The sequence below is a fragment of the Coregonus clupeaformis genome, chromosome 15 (assembly GCF_020615455.1).
Source record: "Coregonus clupeaformis isolate EN_2021a chromosome 15, ASM2061545v1, whole genome shotgun sequence".
In the NCBI taxonomy this organism is placed as follows: domain Eukaryota; kingdom Metazoa; phylum Chordata; class Actinopteri; order Salmoniformes; family Salmonidae; genus Coregonus; species Coregonus clupeaformis.
In genome coordinates this window covers 9466628-9488558 of record NC_059206.1, presented here as the reverse complement: position 1 = coordinate 9488558, position 21931 = coordinate 9466628, and the positions used below count along the sequence as shown (strand labels likewise).

The following is a 21931-nucleotide window of genomic DNA, read 5'->3' as shown; positions in this document are numbered from 1 at the left end:
AATATGGCTGATGAGTCGAGACGTTGTAGAATAGATCATCAAAGTACAATTGTCGCAAAGACACAAAGGCTCTTTTTAAAAATAGATTTATTTTGTAAACGAGGATCTGATTTCTAATCGGCCTCCCTCTCCTACGTGTCATAAAGCAAGATTAATACATGGAATTTGATTACAGCAACTGTCAAATCTGATAATTCAGTTATGCCACCTGAAGATGCTATGGAGAAAAATATGGATGGCACCGTTATTGGTGAAAATATTCACGAATACGTGCGTGATCCAGTATATTTGACTGAAATTAGGATAATCTGAAAATGCTTAAAAGGTGCTCTCAAAAGGACACAACAATATCAATTGGCATAGTATATTTTTGGGAGGTGAAACAAGCAAGTCACACAGGAGTCAGACGACGTTTAAACAGTAGGCACGTCACACATGAACTGACAGTACCAACCTACAATATTTCAACCTTCTCTATTTTGTACCCAGATATCCTAAGAAGTGCAACCATGGCCCACGAGATAGCTCCACCCACAGTAGGCGTGTACTTACTGGGCAACAATATTCCTACCTACCTCCTAGAAGCCTTGTCATCATGAAGCACACCGCCTTGTATCAGAGGAAAACCATGTGACCAGGAGGTCAGTTAGAAAGCCCACTGTAAACTTGCCTCATTCCATCATCATTTTTTCAGGTTATAAAACACTATCGGTCAAAAGTTTTAGAACACCTACTCATTCAAGGGTATTTCTTTATTTGTACTATTTTCTACATTGTAGAATAATAGTGAAGACATCAAAACTATGAAATAACACATATGGAATCATGTAGTAACCAAAAAGTGTTAAACAAATAAACAAATATTTTATATTTGAGATTCTTCAAATAGCCACCCTTTGCCTAAAACATTTGACCGGCAGTGTATATAAAATGTATTTTTTTTAAATCTACATATTAAAAAGCACACACCATATGCACAGCCACTTACATAATACATACACATTTTTTTAATAATATAAATAATTATTGCAGTTGCTGTCAATGTCATGGTAGCTTTTTGTTGTTGTTGTGAGCTATCATTTTTGAGTCTGAAATATAAGTATTTGAAGCAAAATTTGCCTTCGATTGTGGCTATAGATTCATGTGTGTCAGAGCGTGCTATTATGTTGCTAAAGAAAACAGGCCTATTTCAGTGCTTGTTCCTTCTAACCGTAGGGATAGAATGAGAATCAGAAGTCATTCTAGTTCTGACCATTCTGTGTAATCAGTAGTTAATCTGCCAAATCAAAGTGCTCAGCTGTAGTGATAGACACATGTAAAGGCAGTAGTATGGTAATGAGTTTAACTGAAATATATATATATATATATAAATATATATATGGTGAATAAAATGTCTTGACAGGCAGTTTATACACCCACTACCATTACTCTCAAAACGTCAATATGTTCGTACGAATTACACTAGGCACTTCAACTGTGTATTGAATCAACCAAAAGAGTGGCCAGTCAGAAAAAGAGAGAAGTGTGGTTAAATAGATAGAAGCACAAGAACGTATCGATCGAAGGTCACCTCTTATAGTCCGTCTGTCTCCAGCAAGGGTGACAGACAGGTGTCATCCTTCACATTAAAAGTCCCTTTCCCTACAGTTCATCTCTACATGGGGAAAGGTGCTGTCTCGGTCTCTTCTTCATAGTCTCATCCACCAGACCCTTTGTGTCCGACAGCGGCCGTATTATGTGCCCTGGTAGCGAACTGGAGCATTGTTATTGTTGGGGTTACAGTGATGTTACAGTGGTGGAGCGGACACCATGGTTAGGACCAAGGTCAGGGCTGGCACCCCTGGGGCCTAAGCCTGGGTTAGTGGAGCAAAACTGGGCCTGCTGGTGCCCAGGAGGCCCCTGATGGTCTGACTCCCCGGGAGAGATACTCTCCATCAGCCTGTTGAGCTGCTCATCCCCTTGCTTGATGAGCTCGTCCAGGTGTCTCTGTCGGATCAGCAGGGCTGGCCTCATACAGACGTAGTGCTGGTAGTCTCTAAGCTGCGGCCCGGTCAGGTACCCACCCAGGATATCCAGAACCACACGCTCCCGCCGGTCCAGATTCTCCTTCAGCTCCCTGGCATCCTCATGCTGACTACACAGCTGGCTGCGCTTCTGCTGTAAGGACTCCTGAGTTAACAGAGATATATAGATTATTAAAGACATCCTGGTGCTTCTGCTGTAGACTCCTGAGTTAACAGAGATATATAGATTATTAAAGACATCCTGGTGCTTCTGCTGTAGACTCCTGAGTTAACAGAGATATATAGATTATTAAAGACATCCTGGCGCTTCTGCTGTAGACTCCTGAGTTAACAGAGATATATAGATTATTAAAGACATCCTGGCGCTTCTGCTGTAGACTCCTGAGTTAACAGAGATATATAGATTATTAAAGACATCCTGGTGCTTCTGCTGTAGACTCCTGAGTTAACAGAGATATATAGATTATTAAAGACATCCTGGTTCTTCTGCTGTAGACTCCTGAGTTAACAGAGATATATAGATTATTAAAGACATCCTGGTTCTTCTGCTGTAAGGACTCCTGAGTTAACAGAGATATATAGATTATTAAAGACATCCTGGTTCTTCTGCTGTAAGGACTCCTGAGTTAACAGAGATATATAGATTATTAAAGACATCCTGGTTCTTCTGCTGTAGACTCCTGAGTTAACAGAGATATATAGATTATTAAAGACATCCTGGTTCTTCTGCTGTAAGGACTCCTGCGTTAACAGAGATATATAGATTATTAAAGACATCCTGGTGCTTCTGCTGTAGACTCCTGAGTTAACAGAGATATATAGATTATTAAAGACATCCTGGTGCTTCTGCTGTAGACTCCTGAGTTAACAGAGATATATAGATTATTAAAGACATCCTGGTTATTCTGCTGTAAGGACTCCTGCGTTAACAGAGATATATAGATTATTAAAGACATCCTGGTGCTTCTGCTGTAGACTCCTGAGTTAACAGAGATATATAGATTATTAAAGACATCCTGGTGCTTCTGCTGTAGACTCCTGAGTTAACAGAGATGTATAGATTATTAAAGACATCCTGGTGCTTCTGCTGTAAGGACTCCTGAGTTAACAGAGATATATAGATTATTAAAGACATCCTGGTTCTTCTGCTGAAAGGACTCCTGAGTTAACAGAGATATATAGATTATTTAAAGACATCCTGGTGCTTCTGCTGAAAGGACTCCTGCGTTAACAGAGATATATAGATTATTAAAAGACATCCTGGTGCTTCTGCTGAAAGGACTCCTGCGTTAACAGAGATATATAGATTATTAAAGACATCCTGGTTCTTCTGCTGTAAGGACTCCTGAGTTAACAGAGATATATAGATTATTAAAGACATCCTGGTGCTTCTGCTGTAGACTCCTGAGTTAACAGAGATATATAGATTATTAAAGACATCCTGGTGCTTCTGCTGTAGACTCCTGAGTTAACAGAGATATATAGATTATTAAAGACATCCTGGTGCTTCTGCTGTAGACTCCTGAGTTAACAGAGATATATAGATTATTAAAGACATCCTGGTGCTTCTGCTGTAGACTCCTGAGTTAACAGAGATATATAGATTATTAAAGACATCCTGGTGCTTCTGCTGTAGACTCCTGAGTTAACAGAGATATATAGATTATTAAAGACATCCTGGTGCTTCTGCTGTAGACTCCTGAGTTAACAGAGATATATAGATTATTAAAGACATCCTGGTGCTTCTGCTGTAGACTCCTGAGTTAACAGAGATATATAGATTATTAAAGACATCCTGGTGCTTCTGCTGTAGACTCCTGAGTTAACAGAGATATATAGATTATTAAAGACATCCTGGTGCTTCTGCTGAAAGGACTCCTGCGTTAACAGAGATATATAGATTATTAAAGACATCCTGGTGCTTCTGCTGTAAGGTCTCCTGAGTTAACAGAGATATATAGATTATTAAAGACATCCTGGTGCTTCTGCTGTAGACTCCTGAGTTAACAGAGATATATAGATTATTAAAGACATCCTGGTGCTTCTGCTGTAGACTCCTGAGTTAACAGAGATATATAGATTATTAAAGACATCCTGGTGCTTCTGCTGTAGACTCCTGAGTTAACAGAGATATATAGATTATTAAAGACATCCTGGTGCTTCTGCTGTAGACTCCTGAGTTAACAGAGATATATAGATTATTAAAGACATCCTGGTGCTTCTGCTGTAAGGTCTCCTGAGTTAACAGAGATATATAGATTATTAAATACATCCTGGTGCTTCTGCTGTAGACTCCTGAGTTAACAGAGATATATAGATTATTAAAGAAATCCTGGTGCTTCTGCTGTAGACTCCTGAGTTAACAGAGATATATAGATTATTAAAGACATCCTGGTGCTTCTGCTGAAAGGACTCCTGAGTTAACAGAGATATATAGATTATTAAAAGACATCCTGGTGCTTCTGCTCTAAGGACTCCTGAGTTAACAGAGATATATAGATTATTAAAGACATCCTGGCGCTTCTGCTGTAGACTCCTGAGTTAACAGAGATATATAGATTATTAAAGACATCCTGGTGCTTCTGCTGTAGACTCCTGGGTTAACAGAGATATATAGATTATTAAAGACATCCTGGTGCTTCTGCTGTAGACTCCTGAGTTAACAGAGATATACCCGTAGATTATTAAAGACATCCTGGTGCTTCTGCTGTAAGGACTCCTGAGTTAACAGAGATATATAGATTATTAAAGACATCCTGGTGCTTCTGCTGTAGACTCCTGAGTTAACAGAGATATATAGATTATTAAAGACATCCTGGTGCTTCTGCTGTAGACTCCTGGGTTAACAGAGATATATAGATTATTAAAGACATCCTGGTGCTTCTGCTGTAAGGACTCCTGGGTTAACAGAGATATATAGATTATTAAATACATCCTGGTGCTTCTGCTGTAGACTCCTGGGTTAACAGAGATATATAGATTATTAAAGACATCCTGGTGCTTCTGCTGTAGACTCCTGAGTTAACAGAGATATATAGATTATTAAAGACATCCTGGTGCTTCTGCTGTAAGGATGCCTGAGTTAACAGAGATATATAGATTATTAAAGACATCCTGGTGCTTCTGCTGTAGACTCCTGAGTTAACAGAGATATATAGATTATTAAAGACATCCTGGTGCTTCTGCTGTAGACTCCTGGGTTAACAGAGATATATAGATTATTAAAGACATCCTGGTGCTTCTGCTGTAGACTCCTGCGTTAACAGAGATATATAGATTATTAAAGACATCCTGGTGCTTCTGCCGTAAGGACTCCTGAGTTAACAGAGATATATAGATTATTAAAGACATCCTGGTGCTTCTGCTGAAAGGACTCCTGAGTTAACAGAGATATATAGATTATTAAAGACATCCTGGTGCTTCTGCTGTAGACTCCTGAGTTAACAGAGATATATAGATTATTAAAGACATCCTGGTGCTTCTGCTGAAAGGACTCCTGGAGAGAGAGAACATAGATAGATAGTGAATACAGTCTAAACACAGAGACTCCTGGTTAAAAAGAGGAGATAGGCTTCCTGGTGATGCCTGCGCCTCAGCTTTAAGGACTCCTGGGGAGACAGAGGATTCAAGAAGCCGTCTTGGTTGCTCCAGCTCCACAGATCGATATACTGTGTCTGTCTGTCTGTCTGTCTGTCTCCCCTTAGACCAGACCAGTGTTATTTAAACCTTTTCAGCAGGGACCCCATTATTTTTTTCCACAAGAATGTCTTGCCACCCCACCACACCCCGAGTCTAATGACGCAACCTTAAAATTGGTAAATTTAGATTTTTATATTAACACATAAGGTTAAATTCATTGCATTTTAATCTCTTATCAAAATGAAAAGCCGCCAATAAATGTACTCAATAAAATGAGCTTTTTCAAAAAACGGTTGTATATTATCGCATACAATAATCTGTGCTTTTCATTTGTTCCCCCCCATTTATTATTCTTATTTTTGTGAACAGTTCCCCCTTGTCGTCACACAAAGTGCTTCAGCCTCCTGTATCCCACAGTGGGGAGCGACGACTCAGACGGTCTGCTTTCCTACGTGTGTGTGTGTGTGTGTGTGTGTGTGTGTGTGTGTGTGTGTGTGTGTGAGAGAGCAGAAAACACACAGTAGGTGGTTTGTTATACGACTGGGGAAAGCTGGTGGCATCAATATTTTATCTGACTTTTTGTGACCTTAGCATCCACTCTCCCCCTTCAGTCTCTGAACTACACTGAACAAAATCATAAACGCAACATGTAAAGTGTTGGTCCAATGTTTAATGGGCTGAAATAAAAGATCCCAGAAATGTGCCATACGCACAAAAAGCTTATTTTGCTCGAATTTTGTGCACAAATTTGTTCACATCCCTGTTAGTGAGCATTTCTCCTTCGCCAAGATAATCTATCCATCTGACAGGTGTGGCATATCAAGAAGCTGATTAAAAAAGCATGATCATTACACAGGTGTACCTTGTGCTGGGGACAATAAAAGGCCACTCTAAAATGTGCAGTTTTGTCACACAACACAATGCCACAGATGTCTCAAGTTGAGAGGGAGCGTGCAATTGGCATGCTGGCTGCAGGAATGGCCACCAGAGCTGTTGCCAGGTCATTGAATGTTAATTTCTCTACCATAAGCCATCTCCAACGTAGTTTTAGAGAATTTGGCACTACGTCCAACCAGCCTCACAACCGCAGAACATGTGTAACCATGCCAGCCCAGGACCTCCACATCCGGCTTCTTCACCTGCAGGATCAACTGAAACCAGCCACCCGGACAGCTGATGAAATTGAGGAGTATTTCTGTTTGTAATAAAGCCCTTTTATGGGGAAAAATTCATTCTGATTGGCTGGGCCTGGCTCCCCAGTGGGTGGACCCATGCCCATCCATGGCTGCGCCCCTGTCCATTCGTTTGAAATCCATAGATTAGGGTCTAATTTATTTATTTCAATTGACCGATTCCCTTATAGGAACTGTAACTCAGTAAAATCTTTGATACTGTTGCATGTTGCGTTTATATTTTTCTTCAGTATATTATTGATAGAGGATTTACAGATGATTAAAGGCATCCTGGTGCAGAGACTCCTTGGGAGGACATGTGGCCTAAGGATTAGTAAATCAACTACATACACAGACTGTAGTTGTGCAATTACCTGGTACCACCTAGCGGACATAATGAGACACCTTTAGAAAAAATGTTTTGTATTAGAGAGATTTCTAGGACACTGCATTAGCGAGATAGCTAGGACACTGCATTAGCGAGATAGCTAGGACACTGCATTAGCGAGATAGCTAGGACACTGCATTAGCGAGATAGCTAGGACACTGCATTAGCGAGATAGCTAGGACACTGCATTAGCGAGATAGCTAGGGCACTGCATTAGCGAGATAGCTAGGACACTGCATTAGCGAGATAGCTAGGCACTGCATTAGCGAGATAGCTAGGACACTGCATTAGCGAGATAGTTAGGACACTGCATTAGCGAGATAGTTAGGACACTGCATTAGCGAGATAGTTAGGACACTGCATTAGCGAGATAGCTAGAGACACTGCATTAGCGAGATAGTTAGGACACTGCATTAGCGAGATAGCTAGGACACTGCATTAGCGAGATAGCTAGGACACTGCATTAGCGAGATAGCTAGGCACTGCATTACAAGCTAGCGGTAGTTAGGACACTGCATTAGCGAGGTAGTTAGGACACTGCATTAGCGAGATAGCTAGGACACTGCATTAGCGAGGTAGTTAGGACACTGCATTAGCGAGATAGCTAGGACACTGCATTAGCGAGATAGCTAGGACACTGCATTAGCGAGATAGCTAGGACACTGCATTAGCGAGATAGCTAGGACACTGCATTAGCGAGATAGCTAGGGCACTGCATTAGCGAGATAGCTAGGACACTGCATTAGCGAGATAGCTAGGACACTGCATTAGCGAGATAGCTAGGACACTGCATTAGCGAGATAGCTAGGACACTGCATTAGCGAGATAGCTAGGACACTGCATTAGCGAGATAGTTAGGACACTGCATTAGCGAGATAGCTAGGACACTGCATTAGCGAGATAGCTAGGACACTGCATTAGCGAGGTAGTTAGGACACTGCATTAGCGAGGTAGTTAGGACACTGCATTAACGAGATAGCTAGGACACTGCATTAGCGAGGTAGCTAGGACACTGCATTAGCGAGATAGTTAGGACACTGCATTAGCGAGATAGCTAGGGCACTGCATTAGCGAGATAGCTAGGACACTGCATTAGCGAGATAGCTAGGACACTGCATTAGCGAGATAGCTAGGATGGATATTTACATGTCAACCATCTTCAGATGTGTGTATGTATGTAGACTATAGTGGTGATAGGGTTCTCAGAGAGGAAGAGGCTTAATCTTAATATTTTCTTTTTATTGGCCAGTCTGAGATATTGCTTTTTCTTCTGAACGGAACAGAGCAGGTATTGCCTGTTATTTCTATGGCTCATGGATCGGAATATAGTATTTTAATCATATTAATGAAATTGTAGCCAAGTCCCATATGTTCCAAAACCGACCAAAGAAATAACCATTCTAGTCTATCAAAAGCTTTTTCTGCGTTGAGAGATAGAACTGCCCAAGGAGCTGTTTCTGATGAAGCATGTAGCAGACGGAGGTTATCTGAGGATAATCGTTTTTTTTAACAAACCCACTTTGGTCCAGATGTACCAATTTGGGTAAGAAAGTTTTGAGACGACAGAATTTTAGAAAATAGTTCAATATGTGTATCAAAGATAGTGGGCGATACCGAAGACACTGGGTGGCGTCCTTACCTTTTTAAAAATAAAAATGAAATGTAATGCTGTATTTACATCCCTTCCAAATTAGCCTTTGTGAACGGCTGTGTTAATCAAATAGACCTTCGGAGGAATACCGTCACAACTAGTTGTTTTGCCTTTATTCATGTTATCCAATGCCCTTTCGAGTTCACGGAAAGAGATGTGGGCTCCCAGCAAAACCGGCTTCCTCAGTTGAGAGAAGAAGAGTTCTTATATCTTTTAAAAATTACAATCTGGTTTGGGTGTGGATTTACAAACAGAGGTGTGCAATTCTTCATAGAAACGGGAGAATCCTTGGTTCTGATAGTAATTCACCTGATTCGGATTCAATAGTTGTGTCTCTTGCAACATTGCCATGTCAATATGGTTTCTTGCTAGGATATCGAGCCAGCTGGAACGTTTAATAGACGAGTTTAGGCCTTTCACATTCCAAGAGAGAATAGCACTTTATACCAGCGCTGTGCCTGTTGTCACACTCGTATCTGCCCTCTCATTGGCTATAATGGTCCCACCGGATCTTGCCTCCTCCTGACTGCCTTCCATTTTTCAAGACATTAATTGTCATTGTTAAAGCGGCCACTAGAGTATCCTGTCAATATAATGGATAATCTGTGGTAACCTAGACTCACAGGACTTGGAGTAAGGTGTAGCCAGATCACTGAGACCTAGTGGGTTTCCGTTAGCTTCCATAGCCACAAATTCAGATTCCACAGAAAAAAAATAGGCACATTTGTTTTGCTTTTTGGTCTTCATTTAAGGTTAGGGTTAGGCAAAAGGTTAGCAGTGTGGATAAGGTTAGGGTTACATTTAGGTTTAAAATCACATTTTAAGATACATTCTAGAAATGGCCGGGTTTTAGTCATGATTATGACTTTGTGACGACCAGACTAGTGAGAGGGCGCCTTGAGTATTGATTGACATTGAACCATCTGCCATTTGATCGACTGTACCACCAGAACCAGACCCCGAAAGTTATATCTTTGCGAAAGGTAGACTGCCGTAGGTAAATTACCCTGGCTTTATCAAATACTTGTGTGGTGATTAATTGGTTATAGCTACAGCTGTTTTAAATGCCTAAATTAGCTACAAGCCTCTTCGCTGTGTACCGGAGCGAATTGGCTACTTTCAGACTAGCTACACACGTTCGGTTGCACTTTATTGTGAGACTGAGTAGCTAGCTATAACTTGTTACCAACCGTATGTTATTCTTACCAACACTTTATTCCGTGATGCTGTAATGTGAAGTGCAAGCCATTGTTATGAAAACTGCTTCACTTCCCTCCATTCTGGAGTCTGTCAGTTGTCTGCTTTCAACTTTGTCTTCTCAGTCTGGGAACATGGTTGTTGTATTTGAACATGGTTTGTCATTTATTCTATATTGTAGAAATGTTTTGATGTCAAATGTGTGAAATGAATAACATCTCTATCTGTTGTCAACAGACTGTTGACTTTTTTGGCATGGTTTTTCTCATAGGGTTTATCAGCCCTCCGACCCCCAGTCTCTGTGAATGGCGCTCCATCTGGCGGACAAAATGAGTACTGCACCAACGGACGTGAAAGAGGACCGCTTGTGGGTATGAAGAGGACATGAAAGAGGCCCATCCAAGATGGCTACTTGTGAGTGTTTAGCACAAATGTCTTTGTTTAGTCTCCCCTCTCCTTGTTGGAGAGAGTTTCTGCTGTTTTGCAGATGTAGAAGAGTTTGAAGCACACAAACGAAGCCTGACTCCTTTCAGCTCTGTGAGAGAAGCTGCCACTAGATCACATTTAGGATCAGTTTAGTTCCTACTAGCCTAGCAAAGAGTGGGAGAAAGGAGGGCAGAAAAAGGCCTGTCTTTTGTCTGATGACATCAATCACAGCCCCAGCACGGCCCGGCTACTCTGCATAACCCCCAGCCTCCTCTGCGGCTCGGTGAAAGGCAACTATTAGAAGATTTTCTATAATACCTCAGAGAGTGCCGTGTATATAGTGGTGTGCTGACTGTGTGTTTGAAGCATATGAGTCTTATCAGGGTGCTTCCAGCGCAAAATAACCTGCTCAATCTTCTCTGTCGAGGAAGGGGGGCTAAAGGGTGGGTTTTGCCAAATAAGGAGAAAGTGGGAGGGGGGACAATGAGTAAGAACACACCCCTCCAAATGTAAACAATGCATAACTAAGAAACTATGTGATATGTTGTCCTTACACAGTCCTAGGATCTGTTAATTACAAAATACATTTAGATGAAGCTGTAAATTACTAAATACGTTTTAATTAAGCTTGAACCACGGCATGGCTGCTTACAGCTATATTATTTAAATGGTTTTGCATTATGGTGTCCAATACGTGACTAAATTAGTACATTTTAAATTCTGACTGAAATCTGGACACAAATGTAATTCATTAAACTATTCAATAAAGTCTGTATACACAGTCCTAGCTTGAACCCCACCATGGCTGCTTGCAGCGTCATCGAGGAGGTTTGATTCATCTCGCCCGGGCGCCCGTGTAGGCCTGTTTTGCATCGGCTGAAAGTTGATTGCATTCGATTTGGAACCTGGCTGCCTCCCGGGTGCCCCGTTCAAAGCCCACGGCGAAGTCAAAAATGGCATAATTAAGCACGTGTAGTAATTAGTAGGATTTACACCTTTATCACTGAATATAACACGCTCTATCAGGATACAAGACCAGGTGAGATATCGCTGAATATAACACGCTCTATCAGGATACAAGACCAGGTGAGATATCGCTGAATATAACACGCTCTATCAGGATACAAGACCAGGTGAGATATCGCTGAATATAACACGCTCTATCAGGATACAAGACCAGGTGAGATATCGCTGAATATAGCACTCTCTATCAGGATACAAGACCAGGTGAGATATCGCTGAATATAACACGCTCTATCAGGATACAAGACCAGGTGAGATATCGCTGAATATAACACGCTCTATCAGGATACAAGACCAGGTGAGATATCGCTGAATATAACACGCTCTATCAGGATACAAGACCAGGTGAGATATCGCTGAATATAGCACTCTCTATCAGGATACAAGACCAGGTGAGATATCGCTGAATATAACACGCTCTATCAGGATACAAGACCAGGTGAGATATCGCTGAATATAACACGCTCTATCAGGATACAAGACCAGGTGAGATATCGCAGAATATAACACGCTCTATCAGAATACAAGACCAGGTGAGATATCGCTGAATATAACACGCTCTATCAGGATACAAGACCAGGTGAGATATCGCTGAATATAGCACTCTATCAGGATACAAGACCAGGTGAGATATCGCTGAATATAACACGCTCTATCAGGATACAAGACCAGGTGAGATATCGCTGAATATAACACGCTCTATCAGGATACAAGACCAGGTGAGATATCGCTGAATATAACACGCTCTATCAGGATACAAGACCAGGTGAGATATCGCTGAATATAGCACTCTCTATCAGGATACAAGACCAGGTGAGATATCGCTGAATATAACACGCTCTATCAGGATACAAGACCAGGTGAGATATCGCTGAATATAACACGCTCTATCAGGATACAAGACCAGGTGAGATATCGCTGAATATAACACGCTCTATCAGGATACAAGACCAGGTGAGATATCGCTGAATATAACACGCTCTATCAGGATACAAGACCAGGTGAGATATCGCTGAATATAACACGCTCTATCAGGATACAAGACCAGGTGAGATATCGCTGAATATAACACGCTCTATCAGGATACAAGACCAGGTGAGATATCGCTGAATATAACACGCTCTATCAGGATACAAGACCAGGACGTCAGAGAATGAAACACTCTTTTCACGGCACTTCGATACAGCTATGGCCGGAAGGGATTTTTACGTAGCAGGTTAGGAGAATTAAGGTAGCAGGTTAGGAGAATTAAGGTAGCAGGTTAGGATAATTAAGGTAGCAGGTTAGGAGAATTAAGGTAGCAGGTTAGGATAATTAAGGTAGCAGGTTAGGAGAATTAAGGTAGCAGGTTAGGAGAATTAAGGTAGCAGGTTAGGAGAATTAAGGTAGCAGGTTAGGAGAATTCAATTAAGGTTAGGAAAAGGGTTAGGGAAAATGTTCTCCTAACCTGCTACGAAAATAACTTCCGGTCGTAGCTGAAAAGAGTGTGTCCCGTGCTGTAGTTGTTGTAATATCTTACCCTCTCCTCTGCACTGTCCTCTGTCTCCTCCTCTCTGTCCAGGGCATAGAGAGCGTTGTGGACACGGGCCAGCCGGCCACACAGAGACATCAACAGGTTGACTATCTTATCCAGGTCCCCGATGAACATCCTGTACTTCTCCTTCTCGTTGGGCTTACAGTGCTCCTGGACCAGGCTCTCCATGTGGCCCCCTAGGGCCCGGAACCTCCTCTGCTCCTCACCCAGAACCTCTCTCTCCTCTCGGAGTGAGGCAACGCTAAGGGTCAGAGCCTGGAGTAGCTCCACCTGGTGGGCGGGTGGAGAGGAGAAGGGAGGAGTTGGCACCAACAATGTATATGTATGTTTATTGTTAGCATAAGTCTCCTGAATGGTCTACCACTCCTGTTTACCCAGAGATATGTACATCTCCTGAATGGTTTACCACTCCTGTTTACCCAGAGATAAGTACATCTCCTAAATGGTTTACCACTCCTCTTTACCCAGAGATAAGTACATCTCCTAAATGGTTTACCACTCCAGTTTACCCAGAGATATGTACAGTTGAAATCGGAAGTTTACATACACTTAGGTTGGAGTCATTAAAACTAGTTTTTCAACCACTCCACAAATGTCTTTTTAACAAACTATAGTTTTGGCAAGTCGGTTAGGACATCTACTTTGTAATTTTTAAAACAATTGTTGACAGACAGATTATTTAACTTATAATTCACTGTATCACAATTCCAGTGGGTCAGAAGTTTACATACACTAAGTTGACTGTGCCTTTAAACAGCTTGGAAAATTCCAGAAAATGATGTCATGGCTTTAGAAGCTTCTGATAGGCTAATTGACATCATTTGAGTCAATTGGAGGTGTACCTGTGGCTGTTTTCAAGGCCTACCTTCAAACTCAGTGCCTCTTTGCTTGACATCATGGGAAAATCAAAAGAAATCAGCCAAGACCTCAGAAATAAAATTGTAGACCTCCACAAGTCTGGTTCATCCTTGGGAGCAATTTCCAAACGCCTGAAGGTATCACGTTCATCTGTACAAACAATAGTATTCAAGTATAAACACCATGGGACCACGCAGCCGTCATACCGCTCAGGAAGGAGATGTGTTCTGTCTCCTAGAGATGAACGTACTTTGGTGCGAAAAGTGCAAATCAATCCCAAAACAACAGCAAAGGACCTTGTGAAGATGCTGGAGGAATCAGGTACAAAAGGATCTATATCCACAGTAAAATGAGTCCTATATCGACATAACCTGAAAGGCCGCTCAGCAAGGAAGAAGCCACTGCTCCAAAACCACCATAACAAAGCCAGATTACAGTTTGCTACTGCACATGGGGACAAAGATCGTACTTTTTGGAGAAATGTCCTCTGGTCTGATGAAACAAAAATATAACTGTTTGGCCATAATGACCATCGTTATGTTTGGAGGAAAAAGGGGGTTGCTTGCAAGCCGAAGAACACCATCCCAACCGTGAAGCATGGGGGTGGCAGCATCATGCTGTGGGGGTGCTTTGCTGCAGGAGGGACTGGTGCACTTCACAAAATAGATGGCATCATCAGGAAGGAAAATTATGTGGATATATTGAAGTAACATCTCAAGACATCAGTCAGGAAGTTCAAGCTTGGTCGCAAATGGGTCTTCCAAATGGACAATGACCCCAAGCATACTTCCAAAGTTGTGGCAAAATGGCTTAAGGACAACAAAGTCAAGGTATTGGAGTGGCCATCACAAAGCCCTGACCTCAATCCTATAGAAAATGTGTGGTCAAAACTGAAAAGGCGTGTGTGAGCAAGAAGGCCTACAAGCCTGACTCAGTTACACCAGCTCTGTCAGGAGGAATGGGCCAAAATTCACCCAACTTATTGTGGGAAGCTTGTGGAAGGCTACCTGAAACGTTTGACCCAAGTTTTAAACAATTTAAAGGCAATGCTACCAAATACTAATTGAGTGTATGTAAACTTCTGACCCACTGGGAATGTGATGAAATAAATAAAAGCTGAAATAAATCATTCTCTCTACTATTATTCGGACATTTCACATTCTTAAAATAAAGTGGTGATCCTAACTGACCTAAGAGAGGGAATTTTTACTAGGATTAAATGTCAGGAATTGTGAAAAACTGAGTTTAAATGTATTTGGCTAAGGTGTATGTAAACTTCCGACTTCAACTGTACATCTCCTAAATGGTTTACCACTCCTGTTCACCCAGAGATATGTACATCTCCTGAATGGTTTACCACTCCTGTTTACCCAGAGATATGTACATCTCCTGAATGGTTTACCACTCCTGTTCACCCAGAGATATGTACATCTCCTGGACCATGAGGACCAGAGGTTGGATGGGCATTTTTTGTCTTCAATTTTCCTTTTAATTGAGATGGATTTTATATCAGCCAGTTAATTCAAAGATGAATGTAAGGTATTAAAGTTCAGACCTTTTTCTGATTGAGGTCTGCCTCCTCCTCCTCCTCATCCAGATCTGTCTCCATCCCTCGTTCCCCCTCTGTTTTCTGCAGCAGACTGGGTCCTGTAGAACAGACGCCATCTTGTCTTCTACAAGAACAGAGACAAGAATGTGGGCAACAGTTACCATTATTACCACTGGAATACACTGACACATTAGACCCCAAAACTCCTGACTGAAACTGACACATACTGCAGAATAAGCAACAAGCAGTAAGCAACAAGCAGTAAGTAACAAGCAACAAGCAACAATTAACAAGCAACAAGCAGTAAGGAGCGATTAACAAGCAGTAAGCAGTAAGCACCAAGCAGTAAGCAACAATTAACAAGCAGTAAGCACCAAGCAGTAAGCAACTATTAACAAGCAACAAGCAGTAAGCAACAATTAACAAGCAACAAGCGGTAAGCAACAAGCAGTAAGCAGTAAGCAACAATGAACAAGCAACCAGCAGTAAGCTACAAGCAGTAAGCAACAATTAACAAGCAACCAGCAGTAAGCAACAAGCAACAAGCAGTAAACAACAATTAACAAGCAGTAAGCAACAATTAACAAGCAGTAAGCAACAAGCAGTACTGCTATAAGGAATAAGCTCTGACTGGTTTGGTTTCATGACTGGCCCTATTTTGCAGGACGGACACGGACAGGCAGAATAGAATGTTGAGAGAGAACAACATTCCACAGTAGAATCGGGTCATACTTAATCAATCACACTCAACCTGATCCTCCTCAGAGAACAGAGCGGATGTAACTGCGACACCACGGAATCTAAAAGAACTGTCCACTGAACCCACTTTAATATAATACATTTAATATTGAAACATGTTTTTGATACAAGTTCACAACATCTCTTCCATACATTGACTATCCTAAACAACCCAACTGTCAAGAATATCATTGTGCATATGTTTCTTTGTGAACAATAATTGCCTCGTAAAAATAGCAATTTCTGGCCAAACAATAGTAGTATTGTATTTAATACAGTGTATAGGATCTGAGACTTCTCTACCACAGAAAAGGGAAGGACTCGTTTCGTCCTTCAACCTTCTGTGTTAAATCATGTCAGTAGAGGTCACTGCTGCCATTCTTTAACCAACCCAGACTCAATGTACCTTTAACCAACCCAGACTCAATGTACCTTTAACCAACCCAGACTCAATGTACCTTTAACCAACCCAGACTCAATGTACCTTTAACCAACCCAGACTCAATGTACCTTTAACCAACCCAGACTCAATGTACCTTTAACCAACCCAGACTCAATGTACCTTTAACCAACCCAGACTCAATGTACCTTTAACCAACCCAGACTCAATGTACCTTTAACCAACCCAGACTCAATGTACCTTTAACCAACCCAGACTCAATGTGCCTTTAACCAACCCAGACTCAATGTACCTTTAACCAACCCAGACTCATTGTACGTTCCATCTTCCATTACAGGCCAGTGGTGTTCAGCTTCCATAGACCCAGTCTGTATGATGTCGCCTGACTCCAACGTGGGGAGAGAGAGCTCTACACTACAGCCTGGATATCAGCAGGTCTCAGCAGTCATCGTTCTCTGGCGTCAGAGTAAACTGTTATCCTATCTGTGGGGACCTCCCTCTCTCTCTCTCTCGAAACGATAATGTTCATGATGAAAACAAAACAGGTTGACTTTTTAAAAAGACACTTAGCAATTTCACCTTGAAAACCCTATGAGATATGATATCCTTTCCCTTGCTCATGACCAGATTATTGTGGGGGCGATAGCCCCTATAATATATAGGCATTGATTGAAGCTCAATGTTTAAATTCAAATCTCCCTACCATATACCTAAGCCAATATTACACCAGTCTCGATGAAAATTAGCAAATCAACTTGATTGGAGGTACACAACACACTCCCTGCCTCTTGTCATGAGCCGTCCGTCCATTTAGAGAACTAAAGTTGATATAAACAGCAAATAAAGAAACGTCCCTTTTTCAGGACCCTGTCTTTCAAAGATAATTCGTAAAAATCCAAATAACTTCACAGATCTTCATTGTAAAGGGTTTAAAACACTGTTTCCCATGCTTGTTCAATGAACCATAAACAATTAATGAACATGCACCTGTGGAACGGTCGTTAAGACACTAACAGCTTACAGACGGTAGGCAATTAAGGTCACAGTTATGAAAACTTAGGACACTAAAGAGGCCTTTCTACTGACTCTGAAAAACACCAAAAGAAAGATGCCCAGGGTCCCTGCTCATCTGCGTGAACGTGCCTTAGGCATGCTGCATGGAGGCATGAGGACTGCAGATGTGGCCAGGGCAATAAATTGCAATGTCTGTACTGTGAAACACCAAGTTGTTTTGTGAATTCAAGCAATAAACTGAGCCATAATGTAACCAGACTGTTATAGCCTACCTGTTGTTAATGAACCCTGATCAAATAGTCTAACCTATCATTAAGCTACATAACAGGAATAAAACACACACACACACACACACACACACACACACACATCAAGCGCACGCACGCACACACAAACACATACTTCCTCAGTCCCTCTGGGTTACAAGACCTCACCCCACCTCTCTCTCCTCCTCCACCTCCCCTCCCGTCCCCTCTTCCCTTGTCTCCTCCCCCTCTCACCTGTCCTCCAGCCAGGTGCTGCTCCTACGGCGTTGCCACGGCAACCTCCCTCCCCCCGCTGGGAAGATCTCTTCCATCAGGTCCATGGTGCTGGTCCGTCCACCCCCGGGCCAGGTGTCCAGCACCGGGCTCAGGGTCTTATCCCCCCGGGACACCAGCTGTCTGACCAGGGCTTCCACCTTCAGCTCCCCAGCAGACCTCTCCCTCCTGGCCAGGAGACGGTACTCTAACCCCAGGCTTTCCTTACCGCTAGGCACTTGCTGGAGATCTGGGATACTGCTGCTGGGGGTGATGGGGGTCTGGTGGGTCGGGGTCTCAGGCTGGGGAATAGAGGGGGGGACTGTCTGAGGGGAAAGGGAGGGGATAGATGGTCTTCTCTCTGGACACACAACCTCCAGGAACTCACAGCTGCGTGGATAGAAACAGACAGAACACATGGCACAATGGTGAGTGGACAATTTTCTAAAGGATTGGAACATTTTCAACATTGTTGCATTATATCAGGTGTTATGTTGAACTTGTCAGTGTCTCTTTGTCTACGCACATTAGAATAGTGGAAAAACCTTTGTAATATTGTACAGTAGTAATGTGTGGTGGTGACAAAGCCTGTTGTACCTGTTGAGGTGTCGTAGCCCAGGCCGACGGTTCTCTTCCTGCTCCGCTCCGTCTGGGGGTGAGGAGGAAGGCAGGAGAGGGGGAGGAGGGAAGTCCTCTGTGATGTCCGTCTCCCTGATGGGGAGCGGGGGAGGAGGAGGGGAGGGAGGGGCCAGATCCTGGAGGAACACCTCGTCATAGTCCTGTAAGCAGACTACCTGTGTGGGCGGGGCTATATGTAAGGGCGGGGTCTCCTGCAGGTTGGACTCTGAGATGCGGAGGGAGAGCAGGGGGTGTGGTCTGGGAGAGGTTTTAGGAGAAGGTGGGGTTGGAGAGGTCTTAGGTGGGGGTGCGGTGGTTTTAGGTAGGACCGGGGGTGGGATGGTTTTAGGTAGGACCAGGGGTGGGATGGTTTTAGGTAGGACCAGGGGTGGGATGGTTTTAGGTAGGACGGGGGGTGGGGTGGTCTTTGGTGCTGTGGATGGATTCTCTCTGGGGAAGTCTTTCAGGGTCTCCTCTGAGGTGCTGGTGTCTGATAGGCCCAGTCTGGTCCTGGTCTGCAGACCCTGGTCCTGGCACTGATGTGCTGTGGGGCTCCTCCTGGTCTCCGGGGACACGGCTCTGGGAGTGCCAACCTGCAGCTGGCAGGGGAAGACGATGGCATCCAGGTTGGCCTGGCTTAGCCTCTCGCTGACCTGAATGAATTCATGAATACTTCATTGTCCCTAAGGGAAATGTGTCTGGTAACAATCTAGAATATATCACAAACCAAACTCTATCTTGGCCAGGTCATTACTGTCAAATAAAATGTGTTCGCAATTACTTACCTGGTTAAATAAAGGCAACACAGAAACTTTCAGCCGGACGGACAGACAGACAGACAGACAGACAGACAGACAGACAGACAGACAGACAGACAGACATACCTGCCAGTCAAGGCTAGTGCCGGGGCTGGAGCCCATGGAGGAGAAGGGGCAGGGTAGACCTACGGAGGCAGCCAGGCCGGAGGCACTAAGGGCCCGCTGGCGGTCGGTGTTCCTCTGCCTCTCTCTCCTCATCACAGGGGTGTTGCTTTGGGAAGGGCCCTGATTCAGCAGGTAATGGGTGTCCGCGTGCTGGGACTGGGAGGCTGAGATGGGACGCTTTGAACGCTGCTTGTCCATGGACCTGAGGAGAAATAAACACAGAACATGCACACAAGCAAACAAACAAACACACACACACACACACACAAACCTGTTAAGTGTATGAGTGCCTACCCCTCTTTCCCCAATCACATCCATCCCTGGCATGCTATTTTTAATCTCTGTTTCCCTCCCTCTATGCCAGGGGTTTTCCTTCTAAATGCCAGGAATTCTGCTGCAACCAGGACAATCCTGCTCTAAAATAGCAGTGAACAGAACAGTAGAACCCTGTGCTGCTGACCAAGTAAGGATCTGACCAGGGGCTATTACCTTAAAAGTCTGCTGCATGTTTAAATAAACATTTTCTCAGTTCCCATCATAAACTTAGTTCTTTGAGAGGAAAAAAAATCTGAGAGATCATCAGAACTTTTGGGATGACTAAAGTGGAAAACACTTTGGCCTTAACTAACAAGATGAGTACGTGAGAGGAGTACTGTTGGTTATTTCACCGGTGTATATGTAATGAATCTGACAGACAGACAGTGTGTATCCCACATTTACATTTGTTTACATTTGTCATTTAGCAGACGCTCTTATCTAGAACAACTTTTTTTCCCCTGCTAATGGCACCCTATTCCCTATATAGTGCACTACTTTTGACCAGAGAATGGCACCCTATTCCCTATATAGTGCACTACTTTTGACCAGAGAATGGCACCCTATTCCCTATATAGTGCACTACTTTAAATTAAATGGCACCCTATTCCCTATATAGTGCACTACTTTAAATTAAATGGAATCCTATTCCCTATATAGTGCACTACATTAAATTAAATGGCACCCTATTCCCTATATAATGCACTACTTTTGACCAGAGCCCTATGGGCCCGGAGCCTTATGGGGCTGCCCAACCCGCTTCCTGGAGATCTTCCGGTCCTCTGTAGCTCAATTGGTAGAGCATGGCGCTTGTAACGCCAGGGTAGTGGGTTCGATCCCCGGGACCACCCATACGTAAAAATGTATGCGCACGTGACTGTAAGTCGCTTTGGATAAAAGCGTCTGCTAAATGGCATATTATTATTATTATTATTATTATTATTATTATTATTATTATTATCTACCGTCCTGTAGGTTTTCAGTCCAACCCTAATTTAGCGTATCTGATTCAGCTGGTTAAGGTCTTGTTGAGCAGCTAATAAGTAGAATCAGGTGTGTTAAATTAGGGTTGGACTGAAAACCCACAGGACGGTAGATCTCCAGGAAGAGGGTTGGCCAGCCCTGATATAGGGAATACAGAAGGTTCTATCTCCATGGAAACAGACCTGTTGTTGTCATGGTGTGTGAACAGCTGGGGTTCATTAGAGAAGACCTCAAACATCCTCGGATCTCCTCCTGCCATGAAGTCCTGAAAGGAGAGCGGGATGGAGAGAGGGGGGGCAGAGAGGGAGAGAGAGAGAGAGAGAGAGGGGGAGAGAGAAAGAGAGAGAGAGGGGGAGGGGGAGAGAGAGAGAGAGAGGGAGGGAGAGAGAGAGAGAGAGGGGGGGAGAGAGAGAGAGAGAGGGGGGAGAGAGAGAGAGAGAGGGGGGGAGAGAGAGAGAGAGAGGGGGGAGAGAGAGAGAGAGAGGGGGAGAGAGAGAGAGAGAGAGGGAGAGAGAGAGAGAGAGAGAGAGAGAGAGAGAGAGAGAGAGAGAGATGGTTACTTTGTGAGAAGGGGAAGGTGAGGTAAACCATAACATTCCAGAGTGATTCAGGCTGACACAGAGGTTATGGATAGTGATCTATTTAGGAAAAACACACACACAGTAGGATTGGAAAACAGCAGGCTCTGGTCAAAAGTAGTGCACTAGATAGGGAATAGGGTGACATTTGGACGCACATTTTATGATTATTAGTGTTTACGTTGAGTATAAATGTTCTGGGGGGATACTTCCCCTGGCGTCATAATATAATATAATATAATAATATGCCATTTAGCAGACGCTTTTATCCAAAGCGACTTACAGTCATGCGTGCATACATGTTTTTTGTTTTTTTTGTGTATTATGTCTCCACACTGGTGCTGTGTGTGTCTGTGTGTGTTTCCAGATTGTGCAGTGAGAT

The 21931-nt window shown here is 43.1% G+C and overlaps 1 protein-coding gene across 1 annotated transcript in view; it reads right to left on the bottom strand.

The window, feature by feature from the left end:
* Positions 1–1203: 1203 nt before the first annotated feature.
* Positions 1204–21931, bottom strand: part of LOC121581912 (protein Shroom3) — a 165130-nt gene continuing 144402 nt past the window's right edge. The window contains exons 10-16 of the mRNA XM_041897311.2: positions 21154–21236; positions 19634–19874; positions 18729–19402; positions 18114–18521; positions 15468–15585; positions 13040–13324; positions 1204–2169 (exon numbers count right to left, since the gene is read on the bottom strand). Coding sequence (XP_041753245.2) covers positions 1777–2169; positions 13040–13324; positions 15468–15585; positions 18114–18521; positions 18729–19402; positions 19634–19874; positions 21154–21236 — 2202 coding nt within the window. The 3' untranslated portion in view covers positions 1204–1776. The remainder of the gene's footprint in view (positions 2170–13039; positions 13325–15467; positions 15586–18113; positions 18522–18728; positions 19403–19633; positions 19875–21153; positions 21237–21931) is intronic.